The sequence below is a fragment of the Ambystoma mexicanum genome, chromosome 1q (genome assembly GCF_040938575.1).
Source record: "Ambystoma mexicanum isolate Mex_15411 chromosome 1q, UKY_AmexF1_1, whole genome shotgun sequence".
In the NCBI taxonomy this organism is placed as follows: Eukaryota; Metazoa; Chordata; class Amphibia; order Caudata; family Ambystomatidae; genus Ambystoma; species Ambystoma mexicanum.
Window position 1 is genome coordinate 449,818,860 of NC_090922.1, and position 17,035 is coordinate 449,835,894.

The 17,035-nt window shown below is 43.9% G+C and overlaps 1 protein-coding gene across 1 annotated transcript in view; it reads right to left on the minus strand.

Annotated features, from left to right (window-relative positions):
• Positions 1-807: 807 nt before the first annotated feature.
• Positions 808-17,035, minus strand: part of BBS2 (Bardet-Biedl syndrome 2) — a 1,290,628-nt gene continuing 1,274,400 nt past the window's right edge. The window contains exon 18 of the mRNA XM_069640291.1: positions 808-1,942. Coding sequence (XP_069496392.1) covers positions 1,836-1,942 — 107 coding nt within the window. The 3' untranslated portion in view covers positions 808-1,835. The remainder of the gene's footprint in view (positions 1,943-17,035) is intronic.

A 17,035-nucleotide genomic window follows, 5' to 3' on the forward strand; every position in this document is an offset into this window, starting at 1 on the left:
GCAGTGACAAAATCTACGAGGCAGTGAGGAAGGGAGTTTTTGCATTAGGCTGCCAGTGCAAGGCAGGATTGGACTGGGGACCAAAAGAGGCCCTGGAAATAATGTTCTAAGAGACCCTATTGTACACATTTCCTAAAACCCTTTTGTGGGCCAGTTTTTGGGGTCAAAGTGGCCCACTTTTTGGCTAATGTGGGCCAGTTTGATGTTACCATGCGGCTAGTAGTTTTGACCATTGTTACAGAATAAATATTCTTTAAAATGCACAATTTACATCACATTTTATCACAACACTCCCATTAGGTAAAACTCAACCAGTCGGTCACAAAAGGAATTAATTTATTTATTGTGCATTTCTTAGGCACTTATACAGTAAGTCCATTCTGTTTTAAAGCGCCCACAGGGCAACAGGGAGGGAACATGGGATTGAAAACAGTGAATACAGTGGAGGATAAAGACTAACCTACTATGCCTTGTGAGTATTGCCATTTGCAACTGTGGGCCACTTTTTAATTGGTGCCCGAGACAATTTTATGCCCTAGTCTGACCCTTCCTCTACTGCATGTGAAAAATGAAGAGGTCCCTCTGTGCATGGTCTTGTCACAAAGGCCTTAGCAAGTTGATGGGCGTGTAAGGGATGGACACATAGCCAAAGGCTTTGTGGCCCCCTGCTCACGTCTCTTCTCTGTGCCCTCTTTACTTACCAAACCAATAGCTTCAGCTTATAGGCAGCGCTTACAACAGCACCTACTAGCCAAAACTAAAAGCACAAAAACCACTGAGGGAAACCAATCAAACACACAGGGAATATTGAGTTGTGGATTTTATTTTACAAGTTGAATACCACAACTAAAAGTACAATTACAAAAAGTACAATAAATAAATTCTATATTTAGAAAATTTTACAGCACAATACTATAATGATATTTAACAACGAACAAAAGTACTTCTATATTGTTCAGTCCCATTTACTTTAAACATGTCCATTTGTATGTAACCACACTAGGCTCAGAACCAGTGGTCAATGTATAAAGGATTCTATAAAGATACGCTTTTAAACATTGGAATGAATTACACTTCTACAATTTTTATAGGCATGTTTAAGATCAATTATTTTTCCAAAATGCGTAAATTATGCAGCACGTGTGAAATGATAGCCTTAACCGTGGCATAGGTGCGAAACATGTGGACTAAAAACAAAATCTTAATTTATATCACCTTGTGTTTGTTTTATTGATGTACATTGAAAAGCACTGCATTGCTTTTACGCAATCTGAGAACACATGTTATGGAAATCAAAAATAGTTTTGTGGGATTGGCAGACGTCTTGATCATGAAAGCCTGAAAAATGGAATCCATTCCTATGCCTGCACTATTCAGGTAGTTTGCAGCATGGTGGAGAAGTGGTCCAGAAGAGGTTTATCCAGAGCAAAGGAAAATATATGGCTCAAAGAAATAAACAAACGTTTTAGATAGCAGCAAGCATTCTTTCATACAACCTCACAGCTAAAACTATGCTCGCAGAGAGGACTAATTCCCTGGTCTGCACCAAACTATGTTAAGCAGGACAGAAGCTTTAACTGATCCTCGAATAGTTTAAAACGGCGTGCAGGATACTTCCTAACTTAAGTAACACACAACATTCTATACATTCAAATTAAGTTGAAGTATGGTCTGGTGCAGATTTCCTTGGATTCATCAAAGGTAAAGGGCGCTTGAATGGATGACCTTTGGAAATTCCATGACACTGAAATTGATTCGGAATTTGTAAACTGTCTTTCAGCGCAGACTGTGCCTTTGTATTGAAGAATCTTCTCAATGCCGGTATGAACAACAATTTAGGACAATGCTGTTCCAACTCGCATAATCCTGAAGAGAACATTTAAGTTGTTCCCTCGGATGGCATCTCTACAGGCAGAGATCACCTGAGCCTTTGGTTTTCCAACTGGAAACAAATAAATCAGAAAATAATAAGTTAATCACCTGTCCTAGTAACTTAAGTTATCTTATTCCTAAACATCCTACATTCAGAGCGTGAAAGCATGCTGCTGCCTATCAGATAATGGTGGCAATGTAAAATGCACTCAGACAAAGGTATCCACAGCAGTCTTCATATGGGCCCTTTACATACACCCCAGCCCCCAATCGGAAACCTCCAATAAGTCGAATGCACTTTTACTGCACTGAGCTGGGTGGAAAACAGCATAGTCTATTAATAATGATGGGAGGCCAATATACTAAGCACAGAAGAGGTCTATTATGTATGACCAGCGTTTTCATAAGCACTCCAGCAAGATTTATTCTTACACTACAGAAGATCCTATATCTTACTTTAAATTAAACCTTTCACGTATCAGATACAAACATTCAAATCCTCCAAGAGGAAATAGAAGCTGTGTTAAAAGCAGACATTGAACCATCACAAATTCCATGGTCTGAAGACCATGGACTTTCTGTTAGTTGCCAAACCAGACCATTATTGGAGATTCTGCATTGATTTTAGGAAAGTCAATGAAGCGTCACAGTTTTATAGCTATCCAATCAATGCCCAGGATAGATTACTTGAATTAGTCGTAATTAAGGGTGCCTGTACATCAAATGGTTCTTCGGACAAAAAGCATATATAAATCAAAAACAGTTGAACCGTGATGGTGAGGCTGGATTACCACATGACTCATGATCTTATCAAAAATATTTATTCAATACGATAGCTATTCAAAATCATATAAAATACACCATATCATACAGGCAATTTTAGCTTATATTACCAAAAAACTCTTCCATCTGCCATCACAGTCATACCAACAAATGTCCACTTACACACTCACACTGAGCAGCGAGAGGGAGGATCAAACCTCATAAAGTCCTTGCTATCACTCAACACACACAATTTAAACAATTAATGGTATAACACAAATAAATTCTCAGTTTATACACAAGTCCAAAGATGATTCATATAGACTCTTCTCGTCTACATATGTTTCGGTCACTATAGGGCCATCAATGGTGGCCAAAAAGTTCAATGGACCTGTCTTCACGACAGATATCTGTATCTCTGCACTCCTGTCTTTCTTGTGTGGATGGAAGGTAAATTCGCCCTTCTTATGGTTTCTTGCTCCCTACAATGTATAAAACATTCACTCATTATCCAGCCTCATTTCTTGTATGTCATAGACATCGACATCATGGAAACGAATTCCAAAGAGGTCATTTTCATGCGCCAATTCATGATTTTGAATAGCTATCGTATTGAATAAATATTTTTGATAAAATCATATGAGTAATGTGGTAATCCAGCCTCACCATCACGGTTCAACTGTTTTGATTTATACAGATTACTTGAATGACAGATTGGGGGATGCCATATATCTTTCAACCATTGATCTAACTAAAGGTTATTGGCAAGTACCACTCAATCCAGGAGATAAGTCCAGAACCGCTGTTTCAACACTGTTTGGTTTATTCCAATTTAAAGTGCTAACTTTTGGTTTGCTACCATTCAGAGTCTTATGGATCAGGTTTTAAGACCTTTCATCATTATGTGGGGCCTATCTTGACAACATCATTATTCATAGCAACAACTGGCCTGAACACATGTCCCATGTATACCAAGACATTAAAAAAGCAGTCCTCATGTCAAATCCCAAAAAATGTCATTAAGCTAGATCGTCCGTAAAGTACTTGGGGTTCTTTGTTGGGAATGGACTAATCAACGTCAATCCGACAAGGTTAAAGCTGTTATGGAAACTTCATCCTCAAAGATTAAAAAGGAATTATGAGCCTTCTTAGGCCTTGTGTGCCTTCTATCGTACATTCATTCCAAATGTATCTTATATTTCTGCCCCCTTACTAATAAAACTAAAAAATGCTGAGTCACAAAAACGCAGGTGGCATCCGGAAGACCAAAATTGTTTTGAACAATTGAAGCTCATATTGTGTAGTGAACCCATTCTGAAGGTGGCAGACTTTAATAGACCATTAATTTTGCAGAGTGATGCATCACATATTGGTCTTGGGGCAGTGTTATCCCAAAGTCACGACGGTATAGAACATCCTATCCTCTATATCAGTAGGAAATTGTTTGCTCTAGAGAATAACTGTGCGAACAAATGGGCCATAACATACTTAAAATACTATGTAACAGATGGGAAGTTCAGATTAATTACTGATCATGCCCCCCTTAAATAGCTAAGTTTAAGGAAGGATATTAATGCTAGAGTCATGCACTGGTTTTTGGATTTACAACCCTATTGTTTCTCTGTTCAGCATCAATAAGGAAAGGAACAAGGTAATGTTGAATTTGTTTCTCAATTCCCAATAGAGGCTGAGAAACTCAGTGACATAGGTAGAAGGGTATGTGATGAATCAGCAATGATTCCCCTAGAAAACCTGGCCTGGGACCCTTCTCATGTGGCCAAACGCTTTCCCGACTCTGGGAGTGGTGTTCTGCGGGAGGATCACATGGAGGGTGAGGAGGTCAAGTCAGGAGGAATGGGAAACCCCCATTTTCAACTTTCCCTGAACCCCAATCTTCTAATGGCTTATTGCAAAACCAAAGAAGTCAGAAAAATGAACTTTGTTACTTGGGACTTCAAGTCCCATAATTCCCCCAAGTACTGGGACGAGGAAGTGGGCTGAAGAACAACAATGCAGGAGTGTTGAACTAATTAATGTAAATGACCCACACCTGAGGGAGACTGGGAGGCTTAAAGGGCCCCTCTCAGGTGCAGGCAGGCAGAAGGAGGAGAGCAGTGTGAGCAGAAGGAGCCATGCAGACTGTCTATGCAGCCGAGGTTGGGACTGGAGAGGGAAGACGCCAAGACCGTTGAGAAGCCAAAGACAGTGGCTGGTCCAGAGAGGGTCTGTGTCTCCAGATGTACCAGGTGCAGAGGTCATGCAGCGGGATTCATGCTGAGAGAGCGCTTGCCCTTTTAAGGTTCATTTTGCAGAGGCTGCGAAGCGGTAAGCGAAAGCAGCAAGGGAAGTGTGCCCTGTCAAGAGATCTCCGGTGGCTGGTGTGCACCAGGGACTCTCGGGAGCAGAGAAGGCTCCAGCAACGAGTGGTGGGGTTGAAGGTGGACCAAGAGAAACGGTTTGCGGGGTCGCAGGGAGCCACTGCAACAAAAGACTTGCAAACGCGGAGAGGATCAGAAGCGTGCAACTACCAGGTGAGTTCACTGCGTGAAAGGGATTCCGGGACGCTCTGAGAATGCTTGCGTGTTCCAGGCAGGCAGTTTCACTCCCGTGTGAGTGAAAGAAGTGTTAGTAGTACTTTTGAATACCGAACTATCAGAAAGCAGCGAAAGTGGTATTTTAAGAAGCCAAATTACTGTAAATTTAAGCATGTGAGTTTATGGAAAATCCATCAACCCGGTGAGGCAACATTTTTAAATGCCAATGTGAGCAGAAGGAGACATGCAGACTGTCTATGCAGGGGAGGTTGGGACTGGAGAGGGAAGACGCCAAGATCGTTGAGAAGCAATGAGAAATTAAAACTAAAACGTAATTAATATAAGTCCAACAGATATTGCCACAGGCGAAAGGCGAGTAATGGAGGACCCAAGGGTCGTGAAGTTTGTTATTCTTGTCTGATGAACTATATAACAGCTAATATAAACACACATTGCCAAAGCCAAGAAAGAAGCAGAACACAACTGTATCCATGTCAATATTTGGTTACTTCTGCAGAGGGGAAACAAAAGTGGCAAAGAGGCTGCCCTTCTGGAAAAGGTTATTCAGAGGGAGAGGATCATAATTTGCAGAGGAGTCTTAAAGAGGACAATTTGAAAGGCGGCTAAAAGTGTAATGCTGCTAAAACAAGGGACTTTGTGACGCTGTAAAGTTGTTCAAGTTGAAGGTTACCACTGAAGCACGTTCTGTTTGTGAATAGCTGTTCGGGCAGGGGGGTATACCCGGATGGCAAACCTTTGAAGAAGTAGACCTGGCATGGGCGTAGACCAGGTGTTAGGCAGAATCCTGTGCAGTGCCCTTAGGGACCACTACACACAATTAAGACTACAGGTGGCAATACAAGTTTTACCTTTGGTACAAGCCTGTACTACTATGTCAGAGTGGTAGCAGTGGCGGAGCAGCCAGGCTTATCTCAAGAGTATATGAGCAGTAGCAGAGATTACACAAAAGGGACCACAATTACTGTGACTCAAGCAAACACTGACTCAAGGTTTCAGGTATAAAAATATAAGTACATTTATTTTTAAACCATTCGTTATAAACACAACACTTCTATAAAACTGCAATAAAAACCACACGTTAAATATACTACAACTAACGAATTCACTTTGTACAGTAAGTCTCAAGGTAAGTACCCTGTGTTTGAATGGACCGGTGTTATGAACAAAACACGTTACTGCGAATACACTCGCGATCACTTTTTGACAGTTCGGTCTACTAAACAAACGCGTATCCATGACATGAAATGCTACCGGGGCAAGAACACACTTAGCACCTGAGATACCCAGAGGGAGTTGGAGGCAAAAATCACAGGCAATATTTTGGTTAGGCAGGCAGAATCAAGAAACACGCAAAGACAGGAGTTCAAAAGTCAAAGGGCCGGAGCCAGGGTCGAAAGACACCAGGGCCAGTTGCCGAAGATCACACGGTTAAACAGTTCACGATTCAACGTAGCCAAAAAGTACTTCGATATTGTCAATGTTCGGAAGCAAAAGTTATAAGAAGGATGGAAGTCAAGGGCAAGCCTTAGAAATGAAGAAAAAGGGATTTCACCCAGTTTCCTCAACAGAACACAGTACCTTGTTCCAGTGGTGCAGCTGGTGCCCTGGCAGATGTTCCTGTTGGTTTCCCGCAGACCCACGATTCCTGGAGCTTCGTTGTGAAGGAGGACATCTGAAGGGGGTCTGCACCACACAGGGATGAAGCCGGCAGCAGCGACAAGGAATAAAAGGTGTGCTCACTAAAAACAGGAGAGGCTCTTCAGGTGGCTATCCGGACCACTACAACAGTCTGCAGCGATTCCGACCAAGGAAGAGGATCCTCTGGCTGTAGAAGATGAGCAGGTTATCCCCACCAAGCTCAAGGGAAGAAGACTCCGGACTGGATCTTCTCTAAGTCGTTGAAGGGACGATAGGTCAGGACTGCAGCAGGGCTTCACCGGGACGGGGTAGTTGCAGCAGCCGTCGTTCTCTCCGCTTCTCTTCGGTTCCTTGTAGTTCCAGTGGCGACTCTCTGACACCTAGCCCAAAAGACCTGCCTTTTATGCGAAAAAAACCCCATTCACACAGCCTGGCTGTCAATCACCCAGCAGGGTGGCTGTCCAGCATGGACAACTACCCTGGCCAATCATCACAAAGTGCGACTTGGGTTTCCTAGGATACCCTGTGCAGGGGGTGACTACACCCCTCCCTCACATTCAGCCCACCTAGACACCCAGGCGCCTGGTGGAGGGCTTCTGAACAGAAAGCCCGCCAAAGGACGGTGAACAAAGAAGGCGAACCTAGTTTGCCGTGCAAAGTAAGACACAAGAAGGACTTTAACAAAAAGAAATGGCGAATAAACCCAACCGGAGCCAAAAGAAAGACGATTTGGTCAAGCGGGTTTATGTTCGAGGCTAATATAATATCCAAGAACAGTACCACGTTTATCTAATATAATCGCGGTAGAAAAGTTAGGGTAGATACCACTGCCACCAGTCAAGTCTAAATGTTAAAAGAGCGAAACAATGCTCTAGGAGGTACAGATAAAAAAAGATACAAGTTAACCCTTTCCAGTACTCCATGGAAGATGGGTTGCACTGGATCTGTGGTAGATTGACTAAGTAAAGTTAATGGTAACTTTACCCTTTTCTGGGGGCAGTAGTTGCCTCAGAAATGGAGTCGAGGGAAGTCTTAAAGACAACCCTGTGCCACGGCACTGAAGGTGCTGTGTGACACACAAAAAGAAGGGGGCTGCTGAAGGGGTGTGCTTCAGAGTCCACGTTCACAAAAACAGATATAAACACATAGCAAAACACAGGTAAGAGTGGGGGAACAGCTCTTGCTCTTACCAAGTGGAAAAAATGTAACTCCAGAAGTCCAGCAAAGCTGCTGGGGGACTCACTAGGTGAGGGAAATCAGCCATAGACGAGAATTCTCCCTAACACTCGCCCCTCCCCCCCAGACTAAGGGACAGGAGGATTTAATCCACTCCTGGATGGACCTCATACCTCTAGTCGGTTACAAACATCCTAGAGAGACCATCAGCATTTTGGTGGTGACTTCCTGCTCTGTGCTCAATGTTACAATCAAAGGTTCTCCTTTATAAGCTATATGATCTACACACCTTTTGAGAGACATCTTTCTTTTTGAAGCTATAGGGGATCTGGTTGACCAGTCCCTCAGAGGTTGGTGCAACTCCTGAACCTGTGATAGGTTTTTTCAAGGGGTCCTTATAAAGGATTCCCTTAGATCTAGAATGGCCTCCAGGGTTCCTCACCACCTCTCTTTTGGGAGCAGGTTGGGTTTGAGGCATCTTGATTGGAGGGGCTGGGGACAAGCAAGGTACATGCTTCCTCTTCCTCTTAGATCTAACCTTACCTATTTTAGGAGTTTCTCTCCTAACATTAGGATTTGAGTTGGGGTCTTCTGTAGAAGGTCCAACAGTCTGAAAGTTTTTGGTCTTAGACTTTTCTTTTCTGGTTTTCCACCAGTACTGAGAATTACCAGTTCTCTTAGGCCTAGAGAGGGGTCCAGTTGGTCTATCCACCTCTTCCTCAGAAGCAGGGGAGTCAGAGACTGGGGGAACAATAATGGAGCTTGGTTTGGGCTCCCATTTCCCTAACATACAAGCCTGAAATTTGCCTGGGTTAGAGGTCAACTTACTAACACCAGGGCTTTTAGTGGGGTTCTCTGTAGAGGTTCCCACAAGCTCAGAGTGGTACCTTAAGGTGGCCTCTCTAGCCAATTTGGTTTGGTTCTGCTTCTCCATACTGGGAGGCCTGGGGGTATTGGATACTACTCCTAGAGTTTTTAAGAGCATTCCCCAACAGGACTCTCCCAGGCACCTCACTCTGAATACTGACAGGGATCCTTACTGTCATTTTATCATACTGAATGAGAGCTGGTAGAAAAGGAACCATTTGGACAGGGCCTCCAGCAAGTTTGGTGGGGCCTTTGGGTGCCTTAGCAACATCCTCAGGCCTGAAAATTCTTTTGTCCACAACTGTTCTGCTGGCCCCAGTGTCTCTCATGGCAGGGGTGTCCTGACCATTGACAATAACACTGTCCACATAATACACCCTAGAGTTTTCAGGAATGGAGTCATACACATCACTATGTGGTTTCTTACCCAGACGCTTGGACTTTAAGGATACAGTTGCTTGAAGAGCCAAAGGTTCTTCAGCCAACAGATGAAAGTGAGCACTAGATATCAGTACTTCTTCCTCTGGGAAGAAGGCTAAGGAGGTAGTGCTGACCCCTGCAGGGTTACCCTTGCATCTGGGATCTCCTCTCATATGGTCAGTTGACCCACATCTAAAGCATTTACCAAATGCTCTCTGGAATGGGGGTCTTTCCTGATTTACCTCTGGTTTGGTACCAGGAGGTACACTAGCCTGATTCGGTTTACCTTGTGGCTTACCCTGGTTATGTTTGGGGCCCTCTTTTGGATTGGAATTATTGGAATTCTCTTTGTTGTCTTTCTTTGGCTGCTTCCCCTCATCCTTCTTCTGAGTAGCCCCAGAATCCTTGTGAGTGGCCCTGTTGGCAACCCACAAGTCAGCATCCTTAGCTAGTTTTCTGGGATCTGGAGGCACTCTTTTAGTAAATAATTTCCTGGGGGACTAGTGGGTTGTCATTAGGACAGTGCCTTCCTGGAGGCCTGGTTTTCTATACAAGATCCCTGGTGAGCTAGTGGGCCTTGCTTCCTGTGGCCCCTGTAGAGTCCTTACATTAATGAAAATCCCTGGTGGTGTAGTGAAGGTTCTTCTTTTTTTTATTTTTAATAACACATTTTTATTGATTTTATAACATACAACCACTGGGCTCCCTGTGGCCAGCCTTTAGACACTGACAATACTAACGATAATAGAAATAAAAGTAACATTGGATGGAAAAAGAAAAACATTCATATGAGACACATACTACATGCTTTCATTTAACCTCCGATACACAGCGTAATGGGTTTTGGCACAGTAACAGGTTACTTGCCGTAATGTCCACAACTCCTGATACCTGATATCATGGTATTAGCGGTTCAGTAGGTCACATCGTGTCTTCCCAGCGCTGCCATACCTTATCTGCTTTTTCAGGCTCTGTAAACCCTCCTTTCTATCGCGATGCAAATTTCTACATCATTTATCCACTGCTCCACTTGCGGGGGTTCCGCAGCTCCCCATAGGCGTGCTATGTTCCTTTTGCATATTGCTGTTGTAGTCATGAGACAGAGTTTCTCATATTTTGACAAGTCTATCTCGCTGTCTACTCCCAGTATCAGGAGTTTGGGCTCTCTGGGAATCGTCTGGTGCAGTACCCTCGACAGCACATCGCAGCATTGCTGCCAGTATTGACAGATCACTGGGCATTCCCACAGTATATGAAAGAAGGTTCCGTAGACAGTTGGGTTCAGCTATTTTGCCCCACTGGTACAGGGCTACTCTCGGATAATAGATCCTGTGTAGTATCTTCAGTTGTACTAGGCGTAGTCTGGTTGATATGGTGACTTCCCTGGGGTACATTATGATCTGGACCCAGTCTTCAGGCATAATTTCTCCTACGTCAGTCTCCCATCTCAACTTTAGTCACTCCAGTTCTGGCGTGGCAAAGGAGGTGATGACACTATACATGACAGTAGTGACTTTGGCTGGAATATGGTCTACCACTATGTTCCTCTCCAGTGGGGTAGAGTCTGCCAGGTCAGAGAGGGCGGGGAGGTACTGCTGTAGAGCATGCCGAAGCTGTGTGTAGTGGTATCTCTCTGTTTCCGGAAGGCCGAAAGTCGAGACTAGTTCATCAAAAGGTGTTACGACTCCCTCCTCCATAATGTCCTGTACTTTTTCTATACCGTGTCTCTTCCACGCTGGCCATTTCGGTAGTTTAGTTACTTCTGAGAGGTTCCTATTATTCCACAATGGCGTGAAGGTTCTTCTTGAACGTGGGCTCCAGAACAGACCCTCTGCTGGTGCTCCTTTATGGGATGCCGTGCCAGGTCAAGGCATTCCCTGCAGCATCTCCAGTTGTGCTGGCTCCACCCCCTCACTCGCTGCCGGTGAGGTTGCGTCTGTCGCATCCCGTGGCCTCCTGCTGTCAGTCACTCTGTATTGGCCCACAGCACCAACACTTCCAGCTTCTGCTTGGCGACCTCACTGCAGCTCCTACTTCCCCAGGCATCACTGGAACTGCTAGTGTCTCCCGGGTCATGCCTGGGGGACTACTTGAGGTGGCGATGCAGCCATCATCAGCAGACATCCCGAGGGGGTCTCCCACACATTCTGCCACCCTCATGGGTGTTGGGGGTTAGCTCTCTCCCTCCCCTAACGAAGCCAGGGTACAGGCCTTGTCACACTTGCCTCCAATGATGGAGGATTCTACATTGTTTTAAAACCATTATGTAGTAAATAACTGACCATAGTCTTACATTGTATGGGGATATTAAAGCCTGATAGAGGGCTTTTGGAGTAGATATTGATAGTTGTCTCCTCTCACTTAATGCTTAAAGCAATCAGAATGTGCATCTCATCTTGATTGAGGTCCAACCAGTTAATCCTCATTTACCTCTCAACTTGGGGCTGAATATAGTCTAGATATACAGAATATTTGCCTCACTGTCATATTATATAATGAAAATGACGTGTCATCCTTAGAGTAATTCTGAAAGATGGGGCCTGAATCCATCAGTGATTGGGTAGGATTTATTAATTGATATTAAAGATAAGGGGGAGTGACAAGCGCCTTGCTGAATACCAACGTCCACGTTCTTGGCTTGGGCTTCAAAACTGCCCTATTTCATTCAATATCCTGTTCGCCAGAAATGAACTGACCCATCTGGAGGCCTTTGCGGACACTCTCTTGACCTCACTCAAGAACTGTACATGATTGGGCTGTCAAAAGCAGCAGATAAGTCTAACTGCATAATGAACCCCAACTTGCCTGATCTAATATTAGATCTAATCCAGATTACTAATCGGCAAATAGCTGGTGGTCAACATGTGTCTGAACCTGCTCCGTGGTTGTTTTATCAAGAACCTTCAACATAGAAGGGGGCTTTGGTGATCGACTGATAATTGTCCTGCTGTCCTCTCTCTCGACTCACTCAGATTCTCCAAATTTGTTCTCAAATGGTTCCACTCCAATCTTTCTAATAGCACTTATTCTGTCTCTTGGTTAGGTCACACTTCTCCCTCTTGTCCCCTTCTCTATGTTGTTCCAGAAGGCTCTCTACTTGGCATTACTACTTTCACTCTCTACACTATCCATCTCTCGGCTCTCATATCTTCTTATACCCTATTTTATCACTTCTACGCGTACGACATGCACAACATATTCTCCTTCTCCTCTTTCACTGATTCACTCCATTCTACGGTCTCCAACTGTCTTTCGGCTACATAGCTCTGGATGTCCTCTCACTTTCTTAACCTACACACTTTTAAGACCGAGATTCTCTTCTTCCCCGTGACCACCCTTCCCCCACCATCCCTCCTACTTCTCTCTCTTTTCCTCCTTTGTCACTTCACTTCCCTACCTCTGCTTGCAGCCTGGGTGTTATCTTTGATTCCTCTCTTTCTTGCTCATTCCATATCATGAACAGTGCCCAATCTTGCCAGTTCAATTTTTTCAACATCTGCTGTGCTCATCCTTATTTATTTAGTCTTTCTGCTTCCCATCTTGCTACTCTCCGCTCAGAACTCATCTATTCGTCCTTAATTTTCACCCCCCTCGTTCCTGTATTACGCCTTCTTTGCTCTATATATTTTCTTCCTTTCAATGCACATATTCTTTTACCCTTTCTTTCTTTTGTCTTCAAATGCATCCATGGTCTCACTCCACTCTAATCTTCATTATCACTTTCCACTCCCCCATGCTCTCTTTGCTCCAAAAAACAGCTTCTGCTCACTGTCCCAAAACCTCCATGAGCTTCTTCTTGCTTCCAGTCGTCCTCACTCCTCACCCCAAGCACTGGAATGCTCTTCTCTTCTCCATCCACTCTTCTTCCCATGGCATTTTCCAAAACCCTCTTAAAGCTAACCTCCTTTCATCTCTTTCCAATAACTCATTTCTGGACCATCTTTCTTGATGTTTGAACCAATTTGTCACCGCTACTCTTCATTTGAATGTACTGTTTTTTATAAATTGTTCAGCGCTTTGCCGAAAGCACCAAATCCAAATAAATATGAACACAAATAGGCACCATTTCTAGGATCAAGGGAAAGCTTTTTAATGAGCAGGGTGACCTAAGCACGCTTCAGGGCATCAGCAAAGCAGAGTCTCTGAAGGAGGCATTTATAACTTCTGTAATAACAGTGGACAAAGCCTCTCAGATGAACTAGCCAATTAGTGGGATTAAGGTTTTAGATAATGGCTCTTACTATGGTCACTGGGTATCCAGTCATTTTTTTGAAAACAGTTTCGAATGACAAAAGTTTTGTAAAAAATGCATCGAAAAAAGGAATTTTTTTGTAGGTAAAGTTTTTTTTTTTTTTAACTAAAATTGGTGTTATGGGGTAAAAAAAAACAGTGGTTGGGAGTGGAACCCCCATTAAAAAAAAATGTCGACCCATTTTAATTCGAAACTTTGCCATTCAAAACTATGGCATTCGAAAATATCACTATAAACCTAGTCACTGAACAGAGCTGAAGCTGGAGGATCAGTGGTTTGCTTTTTAGGGGAGGAGGAAGTCCGTCCTGATGTGGTATGGCATCCTTTTCCTTTGGCTGATGACTTCCTGAATTTAGGAAACGGATACGTTTTCATATTCTTGCTTTTATTACAGAAAGCCGAATTGGATTTCGTTACACCAAGCCACAGAGTTCTTCTGGATGTTCAGTGATAAGGTGCGCTTCCAATTTTTTCATGTTTTGTTTTTTCATGTTTTAAAAAGCACCCTCGAAGAGTTGGCAACCTTGCCAATCTCGAGAATAGAACACTATCAGAGAGGCTACCTTACATAGAGTTTCAGCTTATCTATAGAGAAAGCAATTGTTCAGCAGTGGTCCTTTTTCAATTTCCTTCACTTTGTCTGAGTGCAGTTTTAAATTGGTGTAGGCTATTAGTGTACCACTTGTTTTCTAAAGAGCAAGGCCATAACCATGGGGTTTTGAGGATTGGGGGGAAATCAACCATATCAACTATAATGGACAACAGAGTTATAAAAGGTAATCATTTGGTCAGCAGTAGCATCAGTGTATAAAGCTAATTCTATATTAGCCAAATGTGAATTCAGGTAAAAGTGCAATAAATTCAGCTTATCTCCAATTGAGACCAGTCAGTGAACAGATGCTGATGTTAAAGATGCATCAAGGAAAATTGATATTCCCACTCCCCACTTCTCACTTCTCACTTTTTGTTCTGTACAACTCATCTTGGGAAGGCAGATTGGGAACTCCCAAACTGCATGTGTATTACTGGGCATCCCAAAAGGTGGTGGTGAACAGTTGGAGGTTTCAGGAGACTAAGTACTGCCTTGTGAACATGAAATTGGCAATAGTGGGTTGGTTTGAGTCAGTTCAGAGTGGCTAAACTGCTTTACAGAGTTCATACTTTTAGTGACATCCCGAAAGGTAACAAGAGCAGCGAGTGAACCTTGGGTACAGGCCACAATGACACAGAGTTGCAGGGCACATTGACTCTGGAATCACCAATGTGGGCAACAACGCCTTGTTGGGGGTTGGGAGGAGTCAGAAATGAGAACAGGACACAGAGGTCACGTTTTAACAAGAAGAGATTTATTGAAAGGAAGGAATCGGTCAGAAAAATACCTCTCTTGCCCTATGCTGAGGAGGGATTGCCTACCTATGAACTGAAAACTAAGGATCTGTCTGTCTCAGGAAGTCGATAAACTGTCATTGTGCCCAAAACATCCTAACCTGACCCTCACACTATAAACGAAATACAAAGGGTGCAAGGAAATGCCTCTTACTTAATATTAGCACCAAAAACCAAATGTATCAAAATTGATTCCAACGAAAATGTTCACCAAGGTAAAGATCCCTGGTCCCAGAAGTTGTTCTTCTTCCCTGGGATTCTTGGTAGGATGGCAAAAAGTGTCTCTTGTAAATAACAGTTCCTTTGTTGGATTCACAAAGTTCTTGTTGAAACCATAAATTCTGTAGTAATCTTTCGTAACTTAATAGATCACCTGGTGTACCCCCCTGTCAGGATCTTCATACAATTTTGGTTGCCTGGTGTACTAGCTTGCCAGGACTTCCCTTATGATTTGCTGCATTACATCTGATATACTTCCATGCCAGGTACCTTTATTCAACTTCATAGTTCTTTGATTATTTCACAATAGCCCATACCGTAAGGATTTGGTATAATTTGCTCAATTGAAACTTCTTCCCCACATTGGTATTTCATTTGATTGGAATGTATTTTAGTTATTTTACTGTACATTTATAAGGATCTTATACAACAAAAATGGTGCCTGCACTGAAATGTTCTTATTGGCTAACTCTTCCCCCACAGTGGCATCTCAAGCATCTAATATTTGTTTGGGGTTTATACTTTATCTTGACTGCATTTAATTAGGCTTTGGGTATTTACTACACCAGCAATCTCATATTGTTCAAGTACTTAGTAGCACATTTGTCGAAACTCCTCAGGGCCCGAGCTGCTTTGGGCAGACTCACCGGTCGTGCCCAGCGTCTCCAACTCTGCTTTAGGGGTGGGACTCCTGAAACCACTTTCCACTTCTGAGTGTATGGGCGTCCCCCAGCGTCCTACGCTGCTATGCGGTCACATGCCAGCTATCTCACTTGGTCCGGACTGGAGAATGCTGCTTCTGTGAACGGCTCACCCGCCAGGTGCTTCTACTCGGCTCCCCGCGTCTCCACAGGTTTCCGTGTTCACATACAGCTTCTCTTTCCTCGTTGCAACGGCTTTCCAGTGTTTCATGTTCATGAGCCTCAGCATGAGGTTTGGCATCCTCTCCTGCACTCTTTCTTCCGACAGTGCAGTTGCCATTTTTAAATGTCCCGTGCACGGAGGGGTAAGGAAAACAACTAGTCTGCATGTTGTACATCGAGCTTGTCATTTTGCACAAACTCCTTCATCCTCCTCCTCGTCTCAGCACCTGAGGGTTTATGGGAGTTAGAGTGCATGGAGGTCTTGGGTCTTTTAGTTCTTAGGTTTTTCTCAGAGGTTTCACCTGAAGACATTGTAGAAACAAAAGGGGTTGTGTACGAGGGTGAGTGACTCAAAAGTGGGTGCCTGACCAGAAGAGTGTAAAGAAAAGATTTCTTGATTTCCTCTATAGTGGGGAATCATTAGTTGACAAAAGACCTTTAAGGTCTTGGGGGTCATAGGGTTTTCCTCATGGGAAGGAGGGAAATAGTGTGCTTCATCCAATGAAGTCATGACATCTACCCGATGATTATCTCCTCCCATGTGATCCTCCCTCATATAACCACCCACAGGGTCAGGATGAGGTAGTGGCTGCCTTCCGCTGACCACATGGGAGGAGGTAACCACCGGGGAGATGGAATTGAAGCAAGCCAGGCCTCCCCATTGGAACTGAATGTTTGACATGAATGTTTGTGGCCATTTCTGGCCTCTGCAGCCCTTAGCGCCCTCACTGCACTCCGCAGCTGCTTCTGGCCAGCTTCACCTATACGATACCCAGAACACCAAAAGGCCACAGCGACGTAGAGTGCATCCGCTCATTTCCATGCTGCGTGGAGACAGAAGGAAGACCCAGGGCGTGACTAGCTCTTTCAGTTTGTTTTGCTTTTCCAGCCCTTAGCGCCCTCACTGCGCTCCCCGGCTGCTTCTAGCCAGCTCCACTTCACCCGCTCCCCCCTGTGTGCCCTCGCTGCATCCTTTTGGTGTTCACAAGACCCGGAACACCTCCTTTGAAGCCCACCCCCAGGGC